Source organism: Pithys albifrons, chromosome 3 (genome assembly GCF_047495875.1).
Source record: "Pithys albifrons albifrons isolate INPA30051 chromosome 3, PitAlb_v1, whole genome shotgun sequence".
Taxonomy (NCBI): Eukaryota; Metazoa; Chordata; class Aves; order Passeriformes; family Thamnophilidae; genus Pithys; species Pithys albifrons.
In genome coordinates this window covers 13,139,336-13,159,463 of record NC_092460.1, presented here as the reverse complement: position 1 = coordinate 13,159,463, position 20,128 = coordinate 13,139,336, and the positions used below count along the sequence as shown (strand labels likewise).

The 20,128-nt window shown below is 42.1% G+C and overlaps 1 protein-coding gene across 24 annotated transcripts in view; it reads left to right on the top strand.

The window, feature by feature from the left end:
* ATP2B2 (ATPase plasma membrane Ca2+ transporting 2) overlaps positions 1-20,128 on the top strand; it is a 420,524-nt gene that overhangs the window by 245,712 nt on the left and 154,684 nt on the right. For 23 of the 24 annotated variants that reach the window (XM_071550496.1, XM_071550495.1, XM_071550497.1 and 20 more), the window contains one exon: positions 781-1,267. In XM_071550496.1, coding sequence (XP_071406597.1) covers positions 1,069-1,267 — 199 coding nt within the window. In that variant the 5' untranslated portion in view covers positions 781-1,068. Of the gene's footprint in view, positions 1-569; positions 658-780; positions 1,268-20,128 lie in introns of those variants that run through there. The other variant, XM_071550494.1, reaches the window with a different exon arrangement.

The following is a 20,128-nucleotide window of genomic DNA, read 5'->3' as shown; positions in this document are numbered from 1 at the left end:
GGACAGCACCCGGTGGGTGAGAAGCTGTGCCTGGTCAAACCCCAGCACCCCAGTGTGTTCTCTTGGCTGGGGACAGCACCCGGTGGGTGAGAAGCTGTGCCTGGTCAAACCCAAGCACTCCAGTGTGTTCTCTTGGCTGGGGACAGCACCCGGTGGGTGAGAAGCTGTGCCTGGTCAAACCCAAGCACCCCAGTGTGTTCTCTCAGCTAGGCTGTGCTCACTTCCACAGAAGGCAAGGCTGCAGGATGGAATGTCTTTAAATCTATTCTGCATTTGTAATGGTGGCTCTAGTTTTTCCACCAGTTTCACCGTCCTTGAGCTGAAAAGCAGTTTGGCTTTAAACCATTATGAAAACTAGTTGTGTTTAACCCATGTGTGGCACCTCCCAGCCTTTATCAGAGTCTGTGTCCTGGTCAGAGGACGCACTGGTGCGGCTTGTGTGAAGGAGATAACGTACTGGAGGTGCATCCTGCACGCCGGACTAATCGCTTACTTATCAATATTCATGAGTCATCTCATTTAGCGGGTGCTCTTCAGGCTTGATTAAGGGAAGAGGCACTGCTATTGGTGCTTTAGCTGTCGAGAGCTTTATCTAAGGCAGAGCTGGTGCTGTCCCTGCTATCGGTGCTGCAACACCTGCCAGGACATCTCACTGTGGTGGGTCTGCAGAGCTGCTCTGAAATGACGAGTCAACCTGCCAGGACAGCATAAATTTGCAGTTGCCTTTGTAAAGCGCTGTCGCACGCTCCTGTAATGAGTCCTTTCTGCTTGTTCCCAAAGGTCCAGAGGAAGAAATGACCATGTAGATTCTACAGCTTGGGTGAAGCATAATGGGAAATGGTGAATGGAGTGGAGCTGGTCTGCAGCCTTGAGAGCAGCCGTCCTGTGGACCACTAACCAGTCAGGGCCACCTTAGCACGCCAGAGGCTTTCTCCACCTTGCTCGCCGGACACACACTGGATCCTTTTTAATTTCTTAGATTGGAATTCAAGATTCCTCTCCTTCAATTTTTAAAACAGTTTTAAGATTGTATCAACTACAACAAGTGGAGCAATACAACCAGCCACAATGGGTGACATGACAAATAGCGATTTTTATTCCAAGAACCAAAGAAACGAGGCCAACCATGCGGGAGAGTTTGGGTGCACGCTGCAGGAACTGCGCTCCCTCATGGAACTCCGAGGGACAGAAGCAGTAGTAAAAATTAAAGAGACATATGGGGACACAGAGGGGCTCTGCAGACATCTGAAGACATCACCGACAGAAGGTAAGGACTTTTCACTTCACTTGAATGGGGGGACTTTGTGTAAGTGCTGCCCAGCTAATGACAGAAAGAGGGTTTGATTCAAACCTGAACAGAATTCTCATGGTGCTGCCATTATTCCCCAAAATAATTAAACAAGAGTCTTCTTTCTTTGAAGACAAAGCAGCCTAGCTATAGCTAAAGGTGGCAGGAGAGTAAAAGAAGTGCTGTTTGTAATTCTGCCTTAAGAGACATACACAACATCAGCATGTGTTTTATGGCACTGCAAGGAGACTTTCACTTCTATGTTCTTGGAGGTAAGAAGGTACAAATAGTTGCTTCAAAAGAACTTCTCAGTATTTGGACATCCTGAGAGTATGAAATAACCTTTTGAGGTGCACTTTATGTTACTTTGTAGATCAATGAGTTTTATATATATATATAAAAGTAGGTAGCTAATCTTCACTATTACCATAGATAGTTTACCTTAAATTATCAGACTGATTGTATCAATGTTTTTATTAGCTGGACTTCTGTTGTGTGGATAATTGAAGGCATTACTTTCTCCTGTTTAATATTGCCAATCATAACTTTTCTGAATCTTCTAAGTGTTTTTGGTGTTCTCTACCTGATCATCATTTATTAGTCTGTTTTTCTCAATGCTCTTTCCAAATATGTCCCCATAAAGCATTGACAGTGGTGGGATCTTTCCCCTCCCATGCAATTTTCCTGATTATGAATCTTTCTGTCTTAGTGCAAGTAAAATTCTGTTTCATTTTAAAAACTCAATTTTCATCACTGTATTTTCATCTCCAAGGAATATTAACACTTTTGGAAATTACACAGTCTTTCAGTCTGTATTTCACTGGTCTTGTAAAGTAGCCAAGATGTTCATTTTAAGCTGTTTTCTTTTTCAAGAAGATAGAAGTCTTGGCTTTGTTCCATTCTCCTCTTTCTAAAATTATTCATTTAGTTACCTCTTCTGTTTAAAAGCCTCAAGAAGTCTTGAATGATTGGTGCAATCATAAACATGTCAATTGTAGTGTGATACTATAAATTACACCAGTTGAAGAGTCCCAGAGGTGTGGCTATCAATGTCTCCTCTTCAAGAAAACTCTTCACACTTGATCATGTACAGCCTCAGTATTGTTCAACCATTCTGCCCTCCAAAGCTGTGACCTGCACCTTTCCAGCAGAGGATTACCAGGCTGATTCTGTGTTAGGAGGAGCAGCCAGCTTTGATAGCACTGCAGCAGTCACGTGCAGTCCTGTATTCTAGAGTGACCAGTGGCAAATGGAACATTGTGTAACAGATCTCTCCCTTTCTCTAGTCTTGCCCAAATATCTGATCCCTCAGACAGGCCCTCTTGTCCTGCAGGGAGGTTGCTCCAAGGAGCATTGAGGTAGGAGACCCTGCACTTGCCTGGGATTTACAGATGTCCATCAGTCTTTCGGAGAGTGGTTGTGTATGGGAGAACCAGCTCTTCAGGGAATGTGCAGCAATTCTGACAAATCCCTGACACATCTGGGGAGTGCCAGACAGAAGTGCTGTTTTATGGTAGAGTGCAGTAAGGTCGTGGTGGCCAAAAAACAAGAGGGCACAGCTTGCAGGTGTCACACACGAGACAGGTTATTAAATCACTCCATGAAGAAAGAAAAATGATAGAAAAAGAGAGTAAAAAGATATACTCTAACTTAAAATTACACAATATATGTTGTCAAATCGCACCCATAGCCAAGTTCTATAGGTTGTATCACAGTGTCTAGAAACCTTACTGCAGCTTCTAATTGGATGTCACTTTCTGCACAGATGTTCTCTCTGCCATGAGAAATTTCTCTCTTCAATGTTCTTTTCTCATGGGTAGCTTCTCCCCAAACCTTCTGATCTCCTTTTGGTTTTGCTAGCTTGCTGGGTTTTCTCACAGAACTAATTGGATTCTCAGTGTTCACATCCCTGTACAAAAAAGCACCTGCTACAAGGCCTAGCCTGTAACCTCAAAACTTTTCCTAACTCAAAAAACCTTTTCCTAACTCAAAAAACCTTTTCCTATCCTTACACAGGATCTCTACATTTCCATGACAGAATAAACAGTAATTCATGAATATCCCGTGGGGACTCAGCATTTTAAATATCCCTCAGCATTTACAGAGCACCAGAGCCCAAGTCTCAGTCTGGATGAGACGTGTTCACTTCGGTGACTTCAGTAAAGTTTTGCCAACTCATTCTAGTGGTTACCTGGTCAATGTGAACTTCAAAGGAGATGTTAATTGCATTATCCTTTCAACTTATGACATCAGGGAAACTTAATTCCTCCTCTTGGAACAGAGGGTATGGATCCAACTAGTGTGGCGCAGTGACTCCGGCGTAATCTATATCTGATACTGCAGATAAGGTAACTTTCCTCTAAGCATTACGTGCACTTCATCACTTGTGCATTAGGGGAAAACATTGCCAGCCTCGGGTGGCAATCAGCATAGCCTTGGAGTCAGGAACACTCTGCTGGCTTTTAATTTTCAATTAGATCACATAATAGGAATTCCCACTCTAAGTTTGCATCTTACTTTTAATTGTTTTGCTTGGAAAAATTGTTTTAGAAGAGAATCTCTCCGAAGCATGTCTTGTCAAACTTGGAAGTTTTCACTTGAGAGAAACTATCCATAACACAAAAACTTTGAAGGCTTATGTCAAATATAAGCATAAGTTTAGATCCAAGTCCCTGCCCGTTGCTTTTCATGTTTCTGAGCTCAGTGAAGAAAGTTAAAATACAGCAAAGAGGATATCCTTGAAGATAGAACTATCCTTGAAGATAGAACTATTCTTAGAGGAAAGAAACATAATAATTTATTATATGGAAATGGACTTTTAACATCAAGTAGGAATGATCTGCAAATAAAGTATTAACATACATAGTTTTATAGTTTGGTATTTGCAGCAAAGCCCCACAATTTGCTACTATGTCTGAACATCACTTTTCCAACCAGTATCTTTTTTGGTGGAGCACAATTAACTGAACTTGCTTTGGGTTTCATACTGTGGTGTGTTGCACATCTTGCACAGTTTTACAGGGAATAAGAATTGCTGCAGGGCTCTTCTTTCAAGAAACCAAATGAAGTTTTGCTGAGCAAGAGTTCTGAGCAAACATGAATGAAACAGCAAAAAGGACATGACTGTAGAACTTGGTTCCTCCCAGGCTTGGAAATTCCTTGAGAATTTATCTTCATAAAGTCTTTGTTGTTTTGTGGGAAGTAGTTACCAGAGCAGAGGAAAAAATATTTCCTAGAGCAGGCACATTATAACTTGGCAAAGTGTGACCTCATCTGAATTTCCTGGTTTACTCAATATTTAGAAAATAAATAGTAATGAGCTCAGAGTTACCTCAGCAATTCCTTTCCTGTGATAGTATTTAATGCAGCACCTATGGATGGGTAGGATCCATCACTTACACTAAAAGTGCCTTTTGAAACTTGTGTTTTAAAGGCCTTGAACTTCTCAAGGTAAGATGTCTGTGTGACCCCAATGTTATTTACACTCTTGTGAAGCTACACTTCCCAGTGCTTTCTGCACTCAAGTGTTGTTCAGTGAGGGGCTGCAGAAGTCTGCTGAAGGTTGAGTAGAATTATATTTGCATGCTGAATGAATTAATATTATTATAGATTCCAAGTCTTCAGACTCTTGTTTAACTTTTCTTATGCTGGCTTCTCTATCTGTAGATGCAGTGTGGATCCCAGTTCTCAGTCATGCCAAAGGGATTTCCTGCATTAAAAGGATATTACAATGAAAAGCTCCCATTTAAATGCTCATAAAAAGAACCTCCCCACAATCTATGGAAATAATTTATATGAAAAAGTACAAATATGTGTCGACTGAATTTTCTTTAAAAATATTTCTCTCCAGCTTGGTTTCACTTTCATTATTGCAGGAGCAGAGCAAAGGAGGAGGCTCCAGCTCTGCCCCTTTGCAGAGCAGTGCCGAGTCCCCTGGGGCACAGTGGGATGGCAGTGGGATCGTTTTCCGAGTCTCTGAGCCCACTGCAGCATCAGTGACACCTGAAAGGACAGCTGGGAAAGGCTGAGGAGTTAGCTGGATGAATCCCAAATGAGGCTGGAATCCACTCTTTCCACTCTTAACTCTATTACCCACAATTTATATAGTGCACACCAATTTACATCTACATTTTCTTCATATTTAAAGATGTTTATTTCTTATAGGATTATTATAGTGAATTAACTTCCATGATTTCATGCTTAAAATACTTGAATGCAGTAATTTCCAGTGTGAAACCTACTTTTAATAGAAAAAAAAATTAATGAAAAAAAAAGTTATTTTAGCTATACATCTCTTAGGATACTGTAAAAAGGCTTTATGAGAAGACACAATATTAATTAGTAAAGTGATAATATTTCTAGTGTAGAAGTTGACTTTTCAAACTTTAGAACTCCCTTAAATAAAATAGATACCAGAGGAGCTGCTCTCTCTTTTCTAAAGCATATTTGTTGTGTGGGAGGTATGGACCAAGTATCAATTAGGTCAGTTGTGGAGGTATATTTATTTTTTAATTAGTGCAATCTAAAAAGCCTTTCACAATTTTAAATATGAGGTAAAAGATAAAGAAAGACTGAATACAACAAAATGAACCAGTTGCTTTTAGTACTTCTTGGTTTTGGTTCCTTACATTTGCTTCTATAAAACTGCACCTTTAATAATAAATTAATAGTCTGCTCCAAAGCTCCTCTTGCTGGGCCATACTGAGTGACAGTTGGTGCCACCACTATGTTCAATTAGCTACAGGTATGTAAGGAATTTAGACAGAAATTGTGGAAGGAATAAAAGGTACTTGATTCAGACAAATATAGGTTTAAAATAGAAATATAATGGATTGCCAGAGACTGAAATTTATAAAACCACACTGACAAAATAGACTATGAAAGTAAAGAAATTGGCAATGATTTTTGTTTTTATTAAAAGAATACACTTAATTGTGCATAAATCACCAAATATTATTGGTAAGTTCAACATTTTCTGAAGTTATTTTAAATTTGACATTAGGGTGAATATTATTTGTCTGATTATACAATTTTTCAAAAGCAATAGTGCCAGCTGTCCAAAGGTAAATGTCAGGATTTTGTTTGTGGCATTCAGCTGCAGTTCTTTGGAAACCTTCAAAGCAGCATCTCCCAGCCCTGTAAAAGCAGACCTGCTCATCCTCTCTCCGGATCACCACACTGTCTGGTGCCTTATTTGTGGAGTCAAAACAGCTTTTGTAGTTCAGGCCAATTTGCCAACACCCCCAGGCCAGAAGCCAAGCTCCAAGTCCACATCTAGCCCTTATTTGTACATGTTCTCTCCACATGGAAGGTTTGGTTTGAACAATGAAAACAGCCTTCCCCATGAAAAACCTTCTGCATTGTCAGGGCCAAGGCCTCGAAGGGTTTTTTCCCCATGCAAGGCAGGAAAAAACCCATAAGCAAACTTTAAATTTGTATTTCACCTAGTTATTCACACAGCACCAAGTGTGGTTGAGCTGGTGAGAACTTGTGATAACTTGGCATTTTTGTGGTGCCCATCAGGGCACAGGGGCTGCCCCCTGAGTGCCCCAGCATGCTCCCAGGGATCTCATGGACACCTTCCATGAGAAACTGGCTGGCCAAGAAGGAAGGGGAGTCCTGCCTGCTCCTTCATTTTGGAATTCCTGACGTGTATCCCAGAAGGCTCCAGGAGACACTAACAGTGCCTTCCAGTGTTTAAGGGGCTCTGTGAGAAAGTTGGGGACAAACTTTTTAGTGTGATAGGACAAGGGGCCATGGATTTAAACTAAAGGAAGGTTGATTTAGGTTAGGCATAAGGAGGAAGTTTCTTACAAAGAGAGTGGTGAAATACTGGATCAGGCTGCCCACAGGAAACATTCAAGGACAGGTTGGACAGGGCTCTGAGCAACCTGGTTAGAGATGTCCCTGCTCACTGCAGGGAGGTTGGACTAGACAGCCTTTCAAGGTGCCTTCCCACCCAAATCATTCAGCTTGTATGATTCTAAGCCTTTCTCTCTGAAGGCAGGCCTGGGGAAGCAGGAGGGGTGCCTGACTCCTGGGGATGAGTGGGCAGCACAGGAAGGGGCACAGAGTGTGCACAGGGGCCTTCCCTTCTCCACCCTCCCTACTGACACCCAGGGTGTCCTCCTGCCCCTGCTCTCCCCACAGGGAAAAGCACTGGAGCACTTATTGCTCTGTGCAGCTCTGACCCAAGTGACACTGAACCCCATTGTCACAGTGGGGCTTTCAGGACTGGGAGCAGATGGGAAAGATCTGGGTGAGATGGCTGTGTGTGCAGCTCATGTGAGGCAGGGAGGTTTGCTTTGGCTGCAGGGCTGTCTCAAGGCCTGGCAGAGCTGTAATACTTGGCCAAAGCAGGGTTGGAGTTGGCTCCTGTGCCCTGCCCTGTCTGTCAGCACAGCGCCGGGCAGATGTTCCTCAGGGCTTTCTGCACTGCCCCCTGGGACCCACACGAGTGCTGGGATTAGAGGGGCTGGCTCTGCGCATTTGACACTCCTGCTGTAGGCAGTGTGTTACATACCCATAAAATCCCAGCTCAGCGTTCAACAATTTGAGGGGAGTGCATAGGACTTTCTTGGCAACAGCACTTATTTTCCTTATCTAATATTTCCATTGTTTGTATAATGGAACAGCAAACATTCTTCCAAAGGTTACCCAAACATAAGCATCTCAAATGAACGGCTTAGATTTTTCTGAGTGATAACTACAATTTCATTGCTCATTTTGTTTCTGGCTTTTGGCATGTCGTGCCACTTGCTGATTTACTTTGGCTTTGTTCATTTACTTGTGGTAAACTGGAAAGATATTGCATGATGCATTTTCTCCATAAAGCTTTAAAGAAAGTTTAGATACCTGCTCCTTTGAGAATCCTAAAAGGCTTGCAAAAAGGTTCTCTCTGTGTAATGGGCATTGCTTTAAAGTAAGGCAAGGAAAGGAAGAAAGTGAGTATCTTCTGCCTGTTGTATTTAGGTAGCATCAGAGATTTTCTGAGGCCAGTGCTAATTTATTTATGTGATTACCCAGGACATTGTCTTCCCCTCAATGATTATCTTACCTCAGCAGGTGCAACACTTAGAGAGGAGGCTATTTTTATGCAAACTGAGTTCCCTTTTCCCTTTAAGACAGTACATTAAATACATGCAGGCAGTGTTTGCTGCCCACAGACATTCTGCTGTTGTACCTCAGATTTAGATGAACAGAATAATAAATGGCTGTGAGATTTTTCACCTCTCTTACACAGGACTAGTCTTTGTTCCTTGTAGTTAACAGTCTAACTTAAAACTACAATATGTTGCAAGTGAAAGGAAAGTCTGGCCCAGCAACTTTCCATAATTCTTTCTTTCTTTGCAAAGACATTATCACAGGTTTACATTCTCTGTAATGTGTTGTGCCAGAGGTTCCTCCTTGATCTAAATGCAGTGATGCAATATAGTAAGTCAAACACTTTTTGCAATGTTAATAAGTGATGGAAAGTGCTGCCATTACACAGGGCAGCTGATAACTCTGTGATCTCATTCTTAGAAATAGTGGTTTGGGTTTGTTGGCATGACCAGCTCATTGTGTGAGCAACATGAGGCCAAATCTTCAACATACTGGCATGGCCAGCAGGCCCAGGGCAGTGACCCTTCCCCTGGACTCTGCCTTGGGGAGGCCACACCTTGAGGGTTGTGTTCAGTTCTGGGCCCCTCAGTTCAGGAAAGAGATTGAGGGGCTGGAGCGGGGCCAGAGAAGAGCAACGAGGCTGGAGAAGGGACTGGAGCACAAGTGCTGTGGGGAGAGGCTGAGGGAGCTGGGGGTGTTTAGCCTGGAGAAGAGGAGGCTCAGAGGTGACCTCAGCACTGTCTGGAACTGCCTGAAGGGAAGTTCTGGCCAGGTGGGGGTTGGTCTCTTCTCCCAGGCACTCAGCAATAGGACAAGGGGGCACGATGGGCTCAAGCTCTGCCAGGGGAAATTGAACTTGGAGAGCAGAAAAAAATTCTTTGCAGAGAGAGTGCTCAGGCATTGGAATGGGCTGCCCAGAGAGGGGGTGGATTCCCCATCCCTTGGGGGTTTTAAACTGAGATTGGGCGTGGCACTGAGTGCCATGATCTGGTAAAAGGACTGGAGTTTGACCAAGGGTTGGACTTGATGATCTCGGAGGTCTTTTCCAGCCCACTGGATTCTATGATTCTCTGAAGTCATCCTTAGGCTCCATGAACACTACTGGCTCCATCAGCTGCCCACACTGCTAAGGGACATTGTGCTGGGGCTGCTCCCTGGGAGAGAGACAGTGAGGCCTCTGCTTGGAGGGTTAAGGAGGGGTTATTCTGTCCTGTCATCTGTGCTTTCACACATGTGTGGCAAACGGTGCTGTGCTGGGCAAGGCCAGGCTGGGGGTTTTGTCAGGGATGGCGAGGAAAGCCCTGAAGGGAGGAGCCAGGCTCTGAGCTGGTCATGTCCCTGTTCTGGGGAGCCTTTGTGAGAGCAACAGCACTGCAGAGAGAGAATCCTGGAGAAATCCCTCACTTCCATTGCACTGCAGGGCTGAGAGAGCCATAAATATACACAGACTGTCAGCCTTGAGTGAGAGCTGATTTATCTTCATTTTGTTCTTGTTTGGGGAAAGCTGCAGGAAGCAAGCACAGTCCATTATACCAAATGAATAATCCAATCGATGCAGCCAGTGTGCCCTTGATGAAATTAAGCTTTGTCTTTGCAGTATATCAGAGAGAGACAAGGATTTTTTGCCTTATGTTGTTGGTGCCCTATGGAATCAAACAGTTGGCATGCAGTGGTTTGGTCCTGTTAGAGGAGACACAAAGCACAGCTCTTAATTTGTTGTCTCAGGTGATGCTTAGAGGAGTGCAAAAAAGGGCTCACTTTGTGATGCCACCTTAAAATTTAAAGATAAAGCAGTTACCTGAATCTCCATTAGGCATTCCCAGATGTTTGGCCAAGTGTCACTGCTAGAAGTGATGCTGCTTCCAGCTGAGCCATGGGCATTGGAAAATTTTGCTCCTGAAGCCTCTGTAAGGATCATCTGTGGATTGGGAACATGATGACAATGCTGTTCTTCACAATAATGACTTTTTTTTTAAATTCAGCATTCCATTTCTGTGTTTTTGTGAAAGTGGATTGTTACTGGTTGAAAGAGAAAAAGCTCTGGGGCAGTGGCTTCAATATGCAAGTCAAGTTTCAGTAGCCCTGCAAGTGGAATTAGCATGACTGAATTATCACTTTTCCTTTCATGATAACTTTTATCAACAGATTTGGGATAAAAACAGTGTTAGGTGCAATAATGATTTTCTGTCTCTTTTTGCAATTGCTACTTATCCTTTAAATTCCTACTGTTCAAATTTGCTGTTTCCATTTGTTTTCTAAGAAGTCAAAGGTTGGTGGTGTTTGCCATGCCTGTTATTTATAAAGGTGAGTGGAAAATAAAGCCAAATATGTATTCCTGGCAGTAAAATCAAACGTGCTTCGAAGACAAACATGTCTGCATTCCCTCAATACTGATTTCCTTTAATGTGATGCACTTGTATGTTCTTGACTTGCCTTCTAAGTAGCTCTAAAAATTATCAGCAATTTTTTTCCACTCTTATCTAGATGTTCTGAAAACCATGCTTGCAGATCCTGAAAGATGTGAGGACAAAGCAAACCTCCCCACACATCCTGAAAAGTTAATGATTGCCTCTGATATAAAGAACCTATTTTCACAGATAATAGATGACATATTCTGCCACAGCTTGCAGCATGGTGTAGTAACTTCAATTTTAACTTTTAAAGAAGAAAAAGAATCCTTTCTGAATGCTCAATTTAAGTCCCATTCCTTGCCCTTGCCTTGGGGCAATGCGTTTCTATGACCCACCCTTACTGCCAGTCCAGACCTTGGCACTGCAGCCATGGATTATATTAAATGAAGAGGATTTGGGTAATGTCATAGAAATAGCTGGGTGTACATAGCTGCTATTTCTGGCACACCAGCATTTACTGGCCCTTGTTTCCTCTTTGCTTTCAAATGAAATTCTTTAGGGACTGCAGATACTCTTTTCCTGTGTGGATTGTGAGCTGAGTCAGTTCTGTTCAGACTCAAACCCAGAGCTTGCACAGTCTGTGCTTCTCCTTTGATGCCTCCTTTTGCATGTGGTGTCTGTCTCTCCTCCCCACCACTTCCAACAGAGGAACCCTTTCTTCCAGGATGAGCACAGGTTAGGTATGGTCCTCTAAGGTACAAAAAGACTGAAAAAACAGATATTGGGAGGGAAAATTGACAGTATTTATGGAGCAGTTCAAAAGCTGTCATGAATCTTTTTTTCTGATTAGCATTGAAGATGAGGGAAAATAGGGAGTAGGCACTTCTTTACAGGTTGGCTGCAAGAAGAGAGCTTTGCCCTTGAAGTAGGGACAGAAGGAGAGCAGAATTTTCTTAAAGCACTCAGTAAGTATCCCATTAACTGGAGCAGAATTTCCACTGGCCTCCATAACTGAGGGCACAGCTCCTTGGATGCTGTGGGCTGAATGCTGTTTGCTCAGGATCATGTCAGCATTAATGCAGGAAGACAAATGTGTGGGAATGCTCTGAAACTGCAGTGCAACTATGCAGGGATAATCTTAGCATAAGCTTTTAGTTCAGGCACCCCAGGTAATTCTTAGCTTAAACAATACAGCACATCCACTTGTACTTTTCCCCCCATTTTTTGTAGAAATTTCAAGCCTTGACCTAAGTTTGGAAGCTTGGGTGGCAAATCAGGGCACTGTTTTGTTATTTGCTCTGGGTTGTCCTCCCCTTTCCTTGGCCTCACTTTTAAAGGGATGATGATTCTTTTCTGAGCTACTGGTGGGGTTTTTTCTGATTTCCTTTTTGTTTGCTTTTTAATTACAGCCTGAAGTGCTTTCGGCTTCATTAAAGAAGCCCTAAAGTAATGAATTATTGCATTACATCATCATTCCACTTTGCCAGTGGGGTCATGACTGCTGCGTGGTTTTCCATGGAGAGCAGAGGTCACCCAGCTTGACATCTAAAATACAAAGTACAGATCTCTCTTGAACTCCAGTGTCACAGGTGACTTCCAGCCCATGGAAACCTTGGGGAAAATCCCTCCAGTTCACGATAGTTGATCCAAAGGGTAGGTGAAGAGATCAGAATATGGGATTGTCACTATGCAAATTGTTTAGCTTTTACTTACAGAAGAACCTCAAAAAACTTTCAAGCCAGCCCTGTTTCCTCCAGAAGTATGCTGTGAATTTGGAGGACTCTCCAACTGCTGACTGTGCTGGCTCTGAGCACCTCTCTGGTGGGGATGGGCAGTCCCTGCACCTCGGGCTCGCCTTTGTTCTATTGTTTTCTCAACTCAGTGACTTTGGGTGGCTTGAGCAGTGCAGGGACAGTCTGACAGAGCTCACCCTGCCTCTCAGCTCAGGATAAGTGTTCAGAACAATTCCTTTCCAGACTTCAGGCATGATCTAATGAGGGAATGAACCATAGGAGTAAATTGCTGGTGATTACCAGTGTTAGAGGTGCATGAAACAGGAGCAGTGTGGTCCTACCTGAGGCTGTTACCTGAGAGCTCCAGCTGGCCTCAGGAAGTTAAATGTGCTTATTTTTGGTGCTGGCCTTGTCCATCTGATATTCCAAAGCTACAGGTGCTGAAGGACTCTACAAATAAATTTTAAAAATTTACAAGATAGCTGAGGAAAATGGTATAAATAAATAGATCATCGAGTTTGTTCCCAAGGAAGTCTCAGTGACTGTACTGAACCTTGTGCTGCTTTACTTGCTTAGAAACATGAAAGTTAATGTGCTCCAACACACGAAGTAAAGCCATACCCTGAACCCTCAGCAGTGGACAGGTACCCAAACCCACAAGGGATGTGCACAGTGTGTTGTATTCCCAAAGGAAGAGTTAGCTGAGTGCCAAAGGTCAGTTCTGTTCTCTTCACTGGGTTGTTCCTCATTGGTTCTGTTCAGTGCTTTAGCACAGCTGAATTCATTTGCTTAAATAGAAAATATCAGATGGGAGAAGTCATTAAGCTCTAATTGTCTTGTTCACTGTTTTAAAGTGACCTCTTAGTAGAAGACAAAAATACACCCAGTTCTTTAACCTGTGTATGCACTACTGCTCTAAAATGCCACCTGCCAGCTGAAAATGAGCCCGTGTTCATGTTTGCGTGGAATGTTCAATAAATATCTCTGAAGAAACAGAGAAATTTTTTTGCCTTCAGCCCTGAATAGTGTGCATGGTAAGAGTTGTGGAGAGTTTGAAAAGATGTAAAAATAACTCCTGTAAAAATAACTGTTTCAGCATTAGCAAGAGGTGAAGATTCTTAAGGTAAAGTCAGTAAGTTGGGTTTTTTTGTTTTGCTCCTCCCCACCTTCCAAACCCAGATGTTATTTTTAATTCCTGATGTTAATCCTGTTTAACAAGGATTTCAGTGTGGCCCCTTTTGCCATGTGGTGCTGGCAGTGCTTTTTGGTGTCCCCCTTTTCCAAGATGCTGACATGAGTGTCACTGCAGCTTACAGCTGGGGAGACAAACACGGGGGGGACTTGCTGTGCTGTGCCAATCAATGCCATCTGCTGCGTGGGAAAACCTGCCCTGGCCTCTCCTCCAAACCTTGCCAGGCTCAGCAGCTGCCCCAGGGACACCTCACCTTGCCCTGTGAGACGTCCCTTTGGCTGATGCCAGCCCTGCCCCGGGGGCCACTCCCAGCCGCTGCTCTGTGTGCCAGGGCCACTCCTGGCATCCTTCCCTGGAGAATCAGTGAGTGCTTTTGCAAGCCTGTCATCTTTTCTCTCTAGTCATGTTCATGCAAACTGTATTTTAAACGAGGTATTTGAAAGCCATGCCCTGATCTGGGTCCCAGCTCACAATCCCCTGCATTTCTTGTTAGATTAGGTCGCTGTTCATCTGATTCAGGGAGATTTTCCTCCCTCTCTTACCTTTATTTTGAGCCATTTAACTTGCATTGTTGCTTAGAAATCCTGAATTTTATTTAGGAGACTTCTTGAGTCTTCATTAAATCTTCTTTGTATCTTCCTTAGAAGACTCAGTGGCATGAAGTTGCTGTGGTATCTTCAAGAAGAAATTTTTACCCACTTCATTTGAATTTGAGAGGTGGAATGAGGGGAATAGAGTTAAGCTTGTTTTCACTTTGAAACATTTTGCAGCAGTTCATTCTGTTGCTGAAAACTGATAGAACCTTTTAGTTGCCTGGGACTGTCCACGAAAGTTGTGACAGCCTTGTTGGATCAAGTGACTGGTGGTGGCTCATTGGAACAAAAAAAATCAAGATATTTAATGTCTAGAAGGTATTTATTCATATTGCAAATGATTCATGGCTTTTTTGTGTGTTATTGAACAATTGCATATATTGGTGTGAGTGGCCATGATGACAGAGATGTTGCCCTGATAAACTGGAGTAATCTAGTTGCCCTGATATGAATATCTGCATTTTCCCCATTTAAATTTAAGTATGTTCCCTCTTGTGGACGTCCCCATGTATGAGTTTATGAGACAATCTGAAACAATAAATGCCAAAGTCCTAGTTTGTCATGATTTCACACCAAACCATTCTTCAGTTTTCTTTGCTTTCTTCCATTGCTCTTTGACTGTACAATTTCTTTCCAATACTTATTTCCTTCATTGCTCATTTGCTTTTGGGTCATATCTAAGTTTTTTTTTTAATCTCCTGCTTCCTGGTGGTCTTCCTCAAAGACCTCTACTTTTGAATTGGTTGTGCCATCATCCTTGTGGCCTCAGGTGGTTCCTCTTTTATTAGCAGAGAAACCTCTTCAGCCCCAAATGTTCTGGTATTGCTCAGGTCACGTGGTGGGCATTGGTCCTGTTGGAACTTGGACCTTTTGGCAGAACTGCATCTGCTTTATCTGCCCTGCCCCTTTTTACCTTCTTGAACTTGGGTCTTTTGGCACAACTCTATCTCCCTTATCTACAGGATGGTGGGGATCACTTCAATATCACTGGTACAACTGGTGGATTGTGAGTGTATTAAGTATTAATTCTGGGCAGCAGATTTAATGTTGACTGTTAAAGACAAAATAATTCAGGATGACTTTGAATAAATATCTTGAGGTATTAAATACAACTGATAATTACATGAAACGAGTAACTAGAGGGTCTTCACTAAATGTATGTACCAGTTTCCTGTTGGAACTCCTGGTCTTAAAATATCTTCAAACTGGCCTTTTTGTTGAAAGAAAAAAAAAAAACAACACAAATTATACAGTGATTTTCATACAGTTTAAAATTTTATCAATTTAGTTTCTGAATCTTTGAAAAAAATTAAAGCTCTTTTTTAAGGGAAAGGCTGTCAAGAAATGTATTTATATAAGAAGTGAATTTTGAAAACTTCTGCCAGTTTTTGCTGTGTGAGAGAATTCAACATGCAAGTTACAGGCTTTTCCTGCAGTGTTTTAAAAGACAGGGGAGAGGGGCTGCTTGTGATTTGTGTTCCAGCCATGCAAGAATTGGGGTTTTTTACCTTCTGGCCCCTCACTTAACCCTTATTTTATTCAAGCCAATGATGAATATTCTATTTCTTCCTTAAGCAAGATAATTGGATTTTTTTATATAGGGCATATCACAAGAATTTTAAATACTTTATAGCAAAGATAATGTTGATTTAACATTTAGGTTATGACTAAGTCTTTTTAACTAGTAAAGTTAAAATTAGAGGAATTTTGGTGCTCTGACTCCTCAGTCTACTGTAATAATCTGTCTAGTCTAAGAAATCAAGACATAAGTATTAAAAAATTAGTTGTCAAAATATTTAATAACACGATTGTTTTTGATAGAAAAAGATGGAAGGTGATAAGTTGTAACGTGAGCACATACTCTTCTGTTTGAAATATCTTTGTTCAAAGTCAGCTGTTTCCTGCTTAAGACTTGATTACACTTCCTGAAAAGTGCTCAAGGTAATTTTGGTTTTGAGAACTTGGAGGGCCTCTGGAATAGCAATTTATAGAACCTTAATGAATTGTACTGAGTTCAGTGTGAAAGGCAAAACAAGCCAGAGAGTATCTCTGCTGGTGACCAGAGATGTTCTCACGAGAGCTCGTTGCAACTCCAGGTTTATGGTGACAGCTTTGGTTGTGCCTGAGCATCAACAATTCCTCACAGAGCATTAATTGTATCTAAGCCTCAAAAACTGATCAGCATAAAATGAAAGAAAAAAGTAATTCAAATGCAGCCAAATATCTTTGAAATAGCACAGCCTGTAGTATGTTGGAAGTGTTTTAAAGGCTGGGAAAGCAGCAAAGGAAGTGTTGAGAGTGGAAGTGCAGCAGCACATTCTGGGATGTGGATAATCCAAGGATTCCAACCCGTTTCTGATCAGTGGGAGCTGGGAGAGCACTCATAGCACGGGTTGGCAGGAACAGAGACTAGATAATAGTCTGGCACTGCAGTGCTCAGTGGGCTCAGTGCAGAGCAGCCTCACTGGAAAGCCAAACACTGGTCTGTTCAGCAATCCAACAACTCACTAAAGGCAGTTGGCAAGCACAGCTAATTAATGAGCATGTCCTTGTCTTCTCTGAGGTGAGCACCTGACATTCTCTTTGATATTGAGGCAATATGTGTAAGTAAGGTGAGCTGGCAGGTAAAATTAATTAATGCATCCAGACAGGTCACCAAAGGCTCCAGCCTTTATTCTATGGCTCATGCTGTGCTGGGGGATGTTTAGCAGCAAATTTTACTCCTCTCTTTCCATCCATCTTCTGGCAAAAAAAACCCCAGGATCTTTAAAGGCAAAAACAATATTCCTGGAAAAGAAAACTATTGAGATGCTTAGGAATCTTAGGAACTTCTGGAAACCACAATTGAAATGAAAATTTATAAGAAGATATGATAAAAAACAAAAAAAAGTCAATCAATCAATGGACCATGTTACTATTTCCAACTAACTACAAACCTGGAAGTTATATCTTTGTTTAAAGCTTGCAGAAGGAGGAGGAGGAGGACAGACCCCATGAAGGACAGACTGGATTCCCAAACTACCATTTTTCAATGCAAAATATGAACCACAGCTCCTCTAAAGAGCATGGGCTATTTAGAAAGCTGGGTTAAAAAAATGGGCCTAGTTTGGGGAATTGAAAGAAATTCTCTACAAAAATCTCGGTATGCAGAGCAAGGCAGAGGTGGATTTCATTGGAAATTTTATCGTGTTCAGTACTAATAATGGATTTGGGTTTGAGCACTGCAGGGATAGGGCTGCCAAAACAGAGCAATGTGCATTCCAAACCCTGGAAATACTGGCCTGATTTTATAAGGTAGCACTTGCTCCTAATTCAAGTGCTTGTTCTTCATAGGCTGTGGCAGCTTTATACAGAAAGGAACATATTTTACTGTGGCTGTTGTGTTTTTCACACTGACACAGAACAAGGTTCTGAATGAGCTTTTCTGTCATGGAAATACTGGAGATGTTCCTGCAATTCAGAAAAGGCTGAAGGGAATTAGAACAAGAGCTAGAGATTTTATAATAGACAACAAAACAGACCCTGGAACAGCTGTAACTGTAAGAGAGTTAAACTGACATCTGGGAAACCCCAAACAAGAACTGTGAGATGACTTGCAGGCAAAGATAATATTCAGTTCTGTGATTTTTCTGCTGCTGTAGGGTCTGTGTTTAAATACATGTAAACCTGCATCAGCCACCAGATCAAAACATTAGTTTCCACAGTGAGAAAGTTCTGGATATGATCCATGAATTAAATCATACCTGAGTGGCTTTCAAACTCCTGAGCCATATCTAAATTTCCAGGCTCTGGCTGGTGTGGAGCAGGATGGCATTAATTCCGAAATGTCCTGTTCAGAGGGGGATCAAGTGAAGGTAGTGTGTGGATGCCTGAGGAGTGGGGGCTGCCCTGCATTATTTAATAACCCAAGGATGGCTGTCTGGGAGTGCTTTGTTTCCAGGGGCACTTCATTGGCCTGTAAATGCAAGTTAGACTCACATATAAAACCCATAGCAGCCCAAATCAAGTGATCTGCTTCAAATTTCAGAACAACAGGTATCTCTGAAGTGCTCCAAGTTCTGAGAGTGATGTGAGCCCAGCCTGGGTGGTGTTTGGCTGGACAGGGTCAGCTCTGGGGATCTGGGTCAGTGGGGATGGGACAGTCGTGTGGAAAAATCCACTATTAAGTGTAGGCCTTCAGAAACAGTTTCTCTAAGTCCCACCAGACTAATGCTCTGTATCTGAAAAGGCTTCAAAGGCAAAATGGTCAAATTACATATCTGGATGAGTGTATGGCACTGGTGGCCAAGATGCTGTCATTTTAACTTTGTGGTTTTGTAGGGAATAAGAAAGGAGCTGGAAAACTTTAAAGTTTTCCATCCTTCATAGATGCTAATTGTTACAATGGACCAGCTCAGCAATGTGGTGATTAGGGATTGCTCTCAAGAGACTGTCCTGGAACGAGAATCTGGTATTTTGCCTGTTTTGTTCACATTGTGTTCAAGATGATGTTTTTCATCTGTTGTTTCAAAACTAAAAGCAGTTTTGCTTCTTTCTTTGTTCCAAGTAACTGATTAGTTGCTGTGCCTTTGGAATGATGTTTGGAGGAAGTTGTGCTGACTTTCAGAGCTGTGTCTTTGTGCCGCTTTTGTAGCCCTGAGCTGCCTCTGTCCGGCCACAACTGTCCCCTCCACTCCTGTCTGTCACCTGTGGACAAAGCCTGGCAAGGTGTGGTTTTCACTGGAAACCTTCAGGCAGCTGAAACTTGGAATGGTGAATTATAGATAAGTGCACCTGAGAGGGTGAGGTGTCTGTTCCCAGAATTTTAGGATGAAAAAGATGCCTGAAGAAAATTGTGCCTTTAATAATTTAGAAGTCTGGGCTCAGCATGAGGTGTCCTTGACATGCATCCTGTCAATATTATTGCCTGATGTCAGGGCATGTCTGGCACAGTTCCAGCTTGAATGCACCTGAGGAGCTGCAGGACTCTCCTGGAAGGTGGAAAATGTTTTTGCCAAGTCTTTTCAGAATGTCCACCCATTGCAGCTTGTTGGTTCTTGAAGCTGGACAGACAGGATGTCCAGTGCGTGATGCCACAGGGATCCTGGATCAGCTATTCCAGTGTTGGAATAGCAAAGTGTTTCTAATGCCTCCCACGTGTGTCCAGATCTATTTTTGTTTTGAGCATTTTGTTAGTCAAATAATGACTAGTTATATTTCTCCAATAATATTTGATCTATGGGGATCAGGATTTGAAGTAATTTATATGCAATAGTATATTTTAAGTTCCTGGCTTAAACTCAGATCACGGGTTGAAGGGAAGATAGAAATGTCACATTTTCCATTAAACTAATGGACTCATTTATCTGTTAGGATACAAAACAAAAATCTTGCTTTCTTTCACACAAACATTTCAGTTGTTTAGTAGTAAGAGAATTATCATAGGTTTGCATTTTGCAACAAAATATGGAATTATTTTAAAGAAACCCTCATAGCAATATTGGAAACAAGTAGGGACTTAGAAACCTTATAGATCATTATTAAGCCATGATGATGATTATTATTCTTATTACCTGCAGGAAAGGGGAGATCTTTGGCATCCCATATTCAACATCATCACAGTCACCAGCACCTTGAGACAGGATATTACTGCCAGATTCAGGTGGCAGTTCCTGTTCCTGAAGTTTTAATTCTGCACAAATGCAGGACCCAATTCTGATAAATCCTGGGATTTTTTGTGATGTATTCCCCAGATCTTAGTTGTTTATAGGCAAGAGGCAGAGCAATATGTCAACAACGTGGTACAAAGGTGAATATAGTTAAAGAAAGATCCTAGTGCAGTACATGGGTATTTATCTTTTCTACACTTCATAATAAAAAGGTTATTT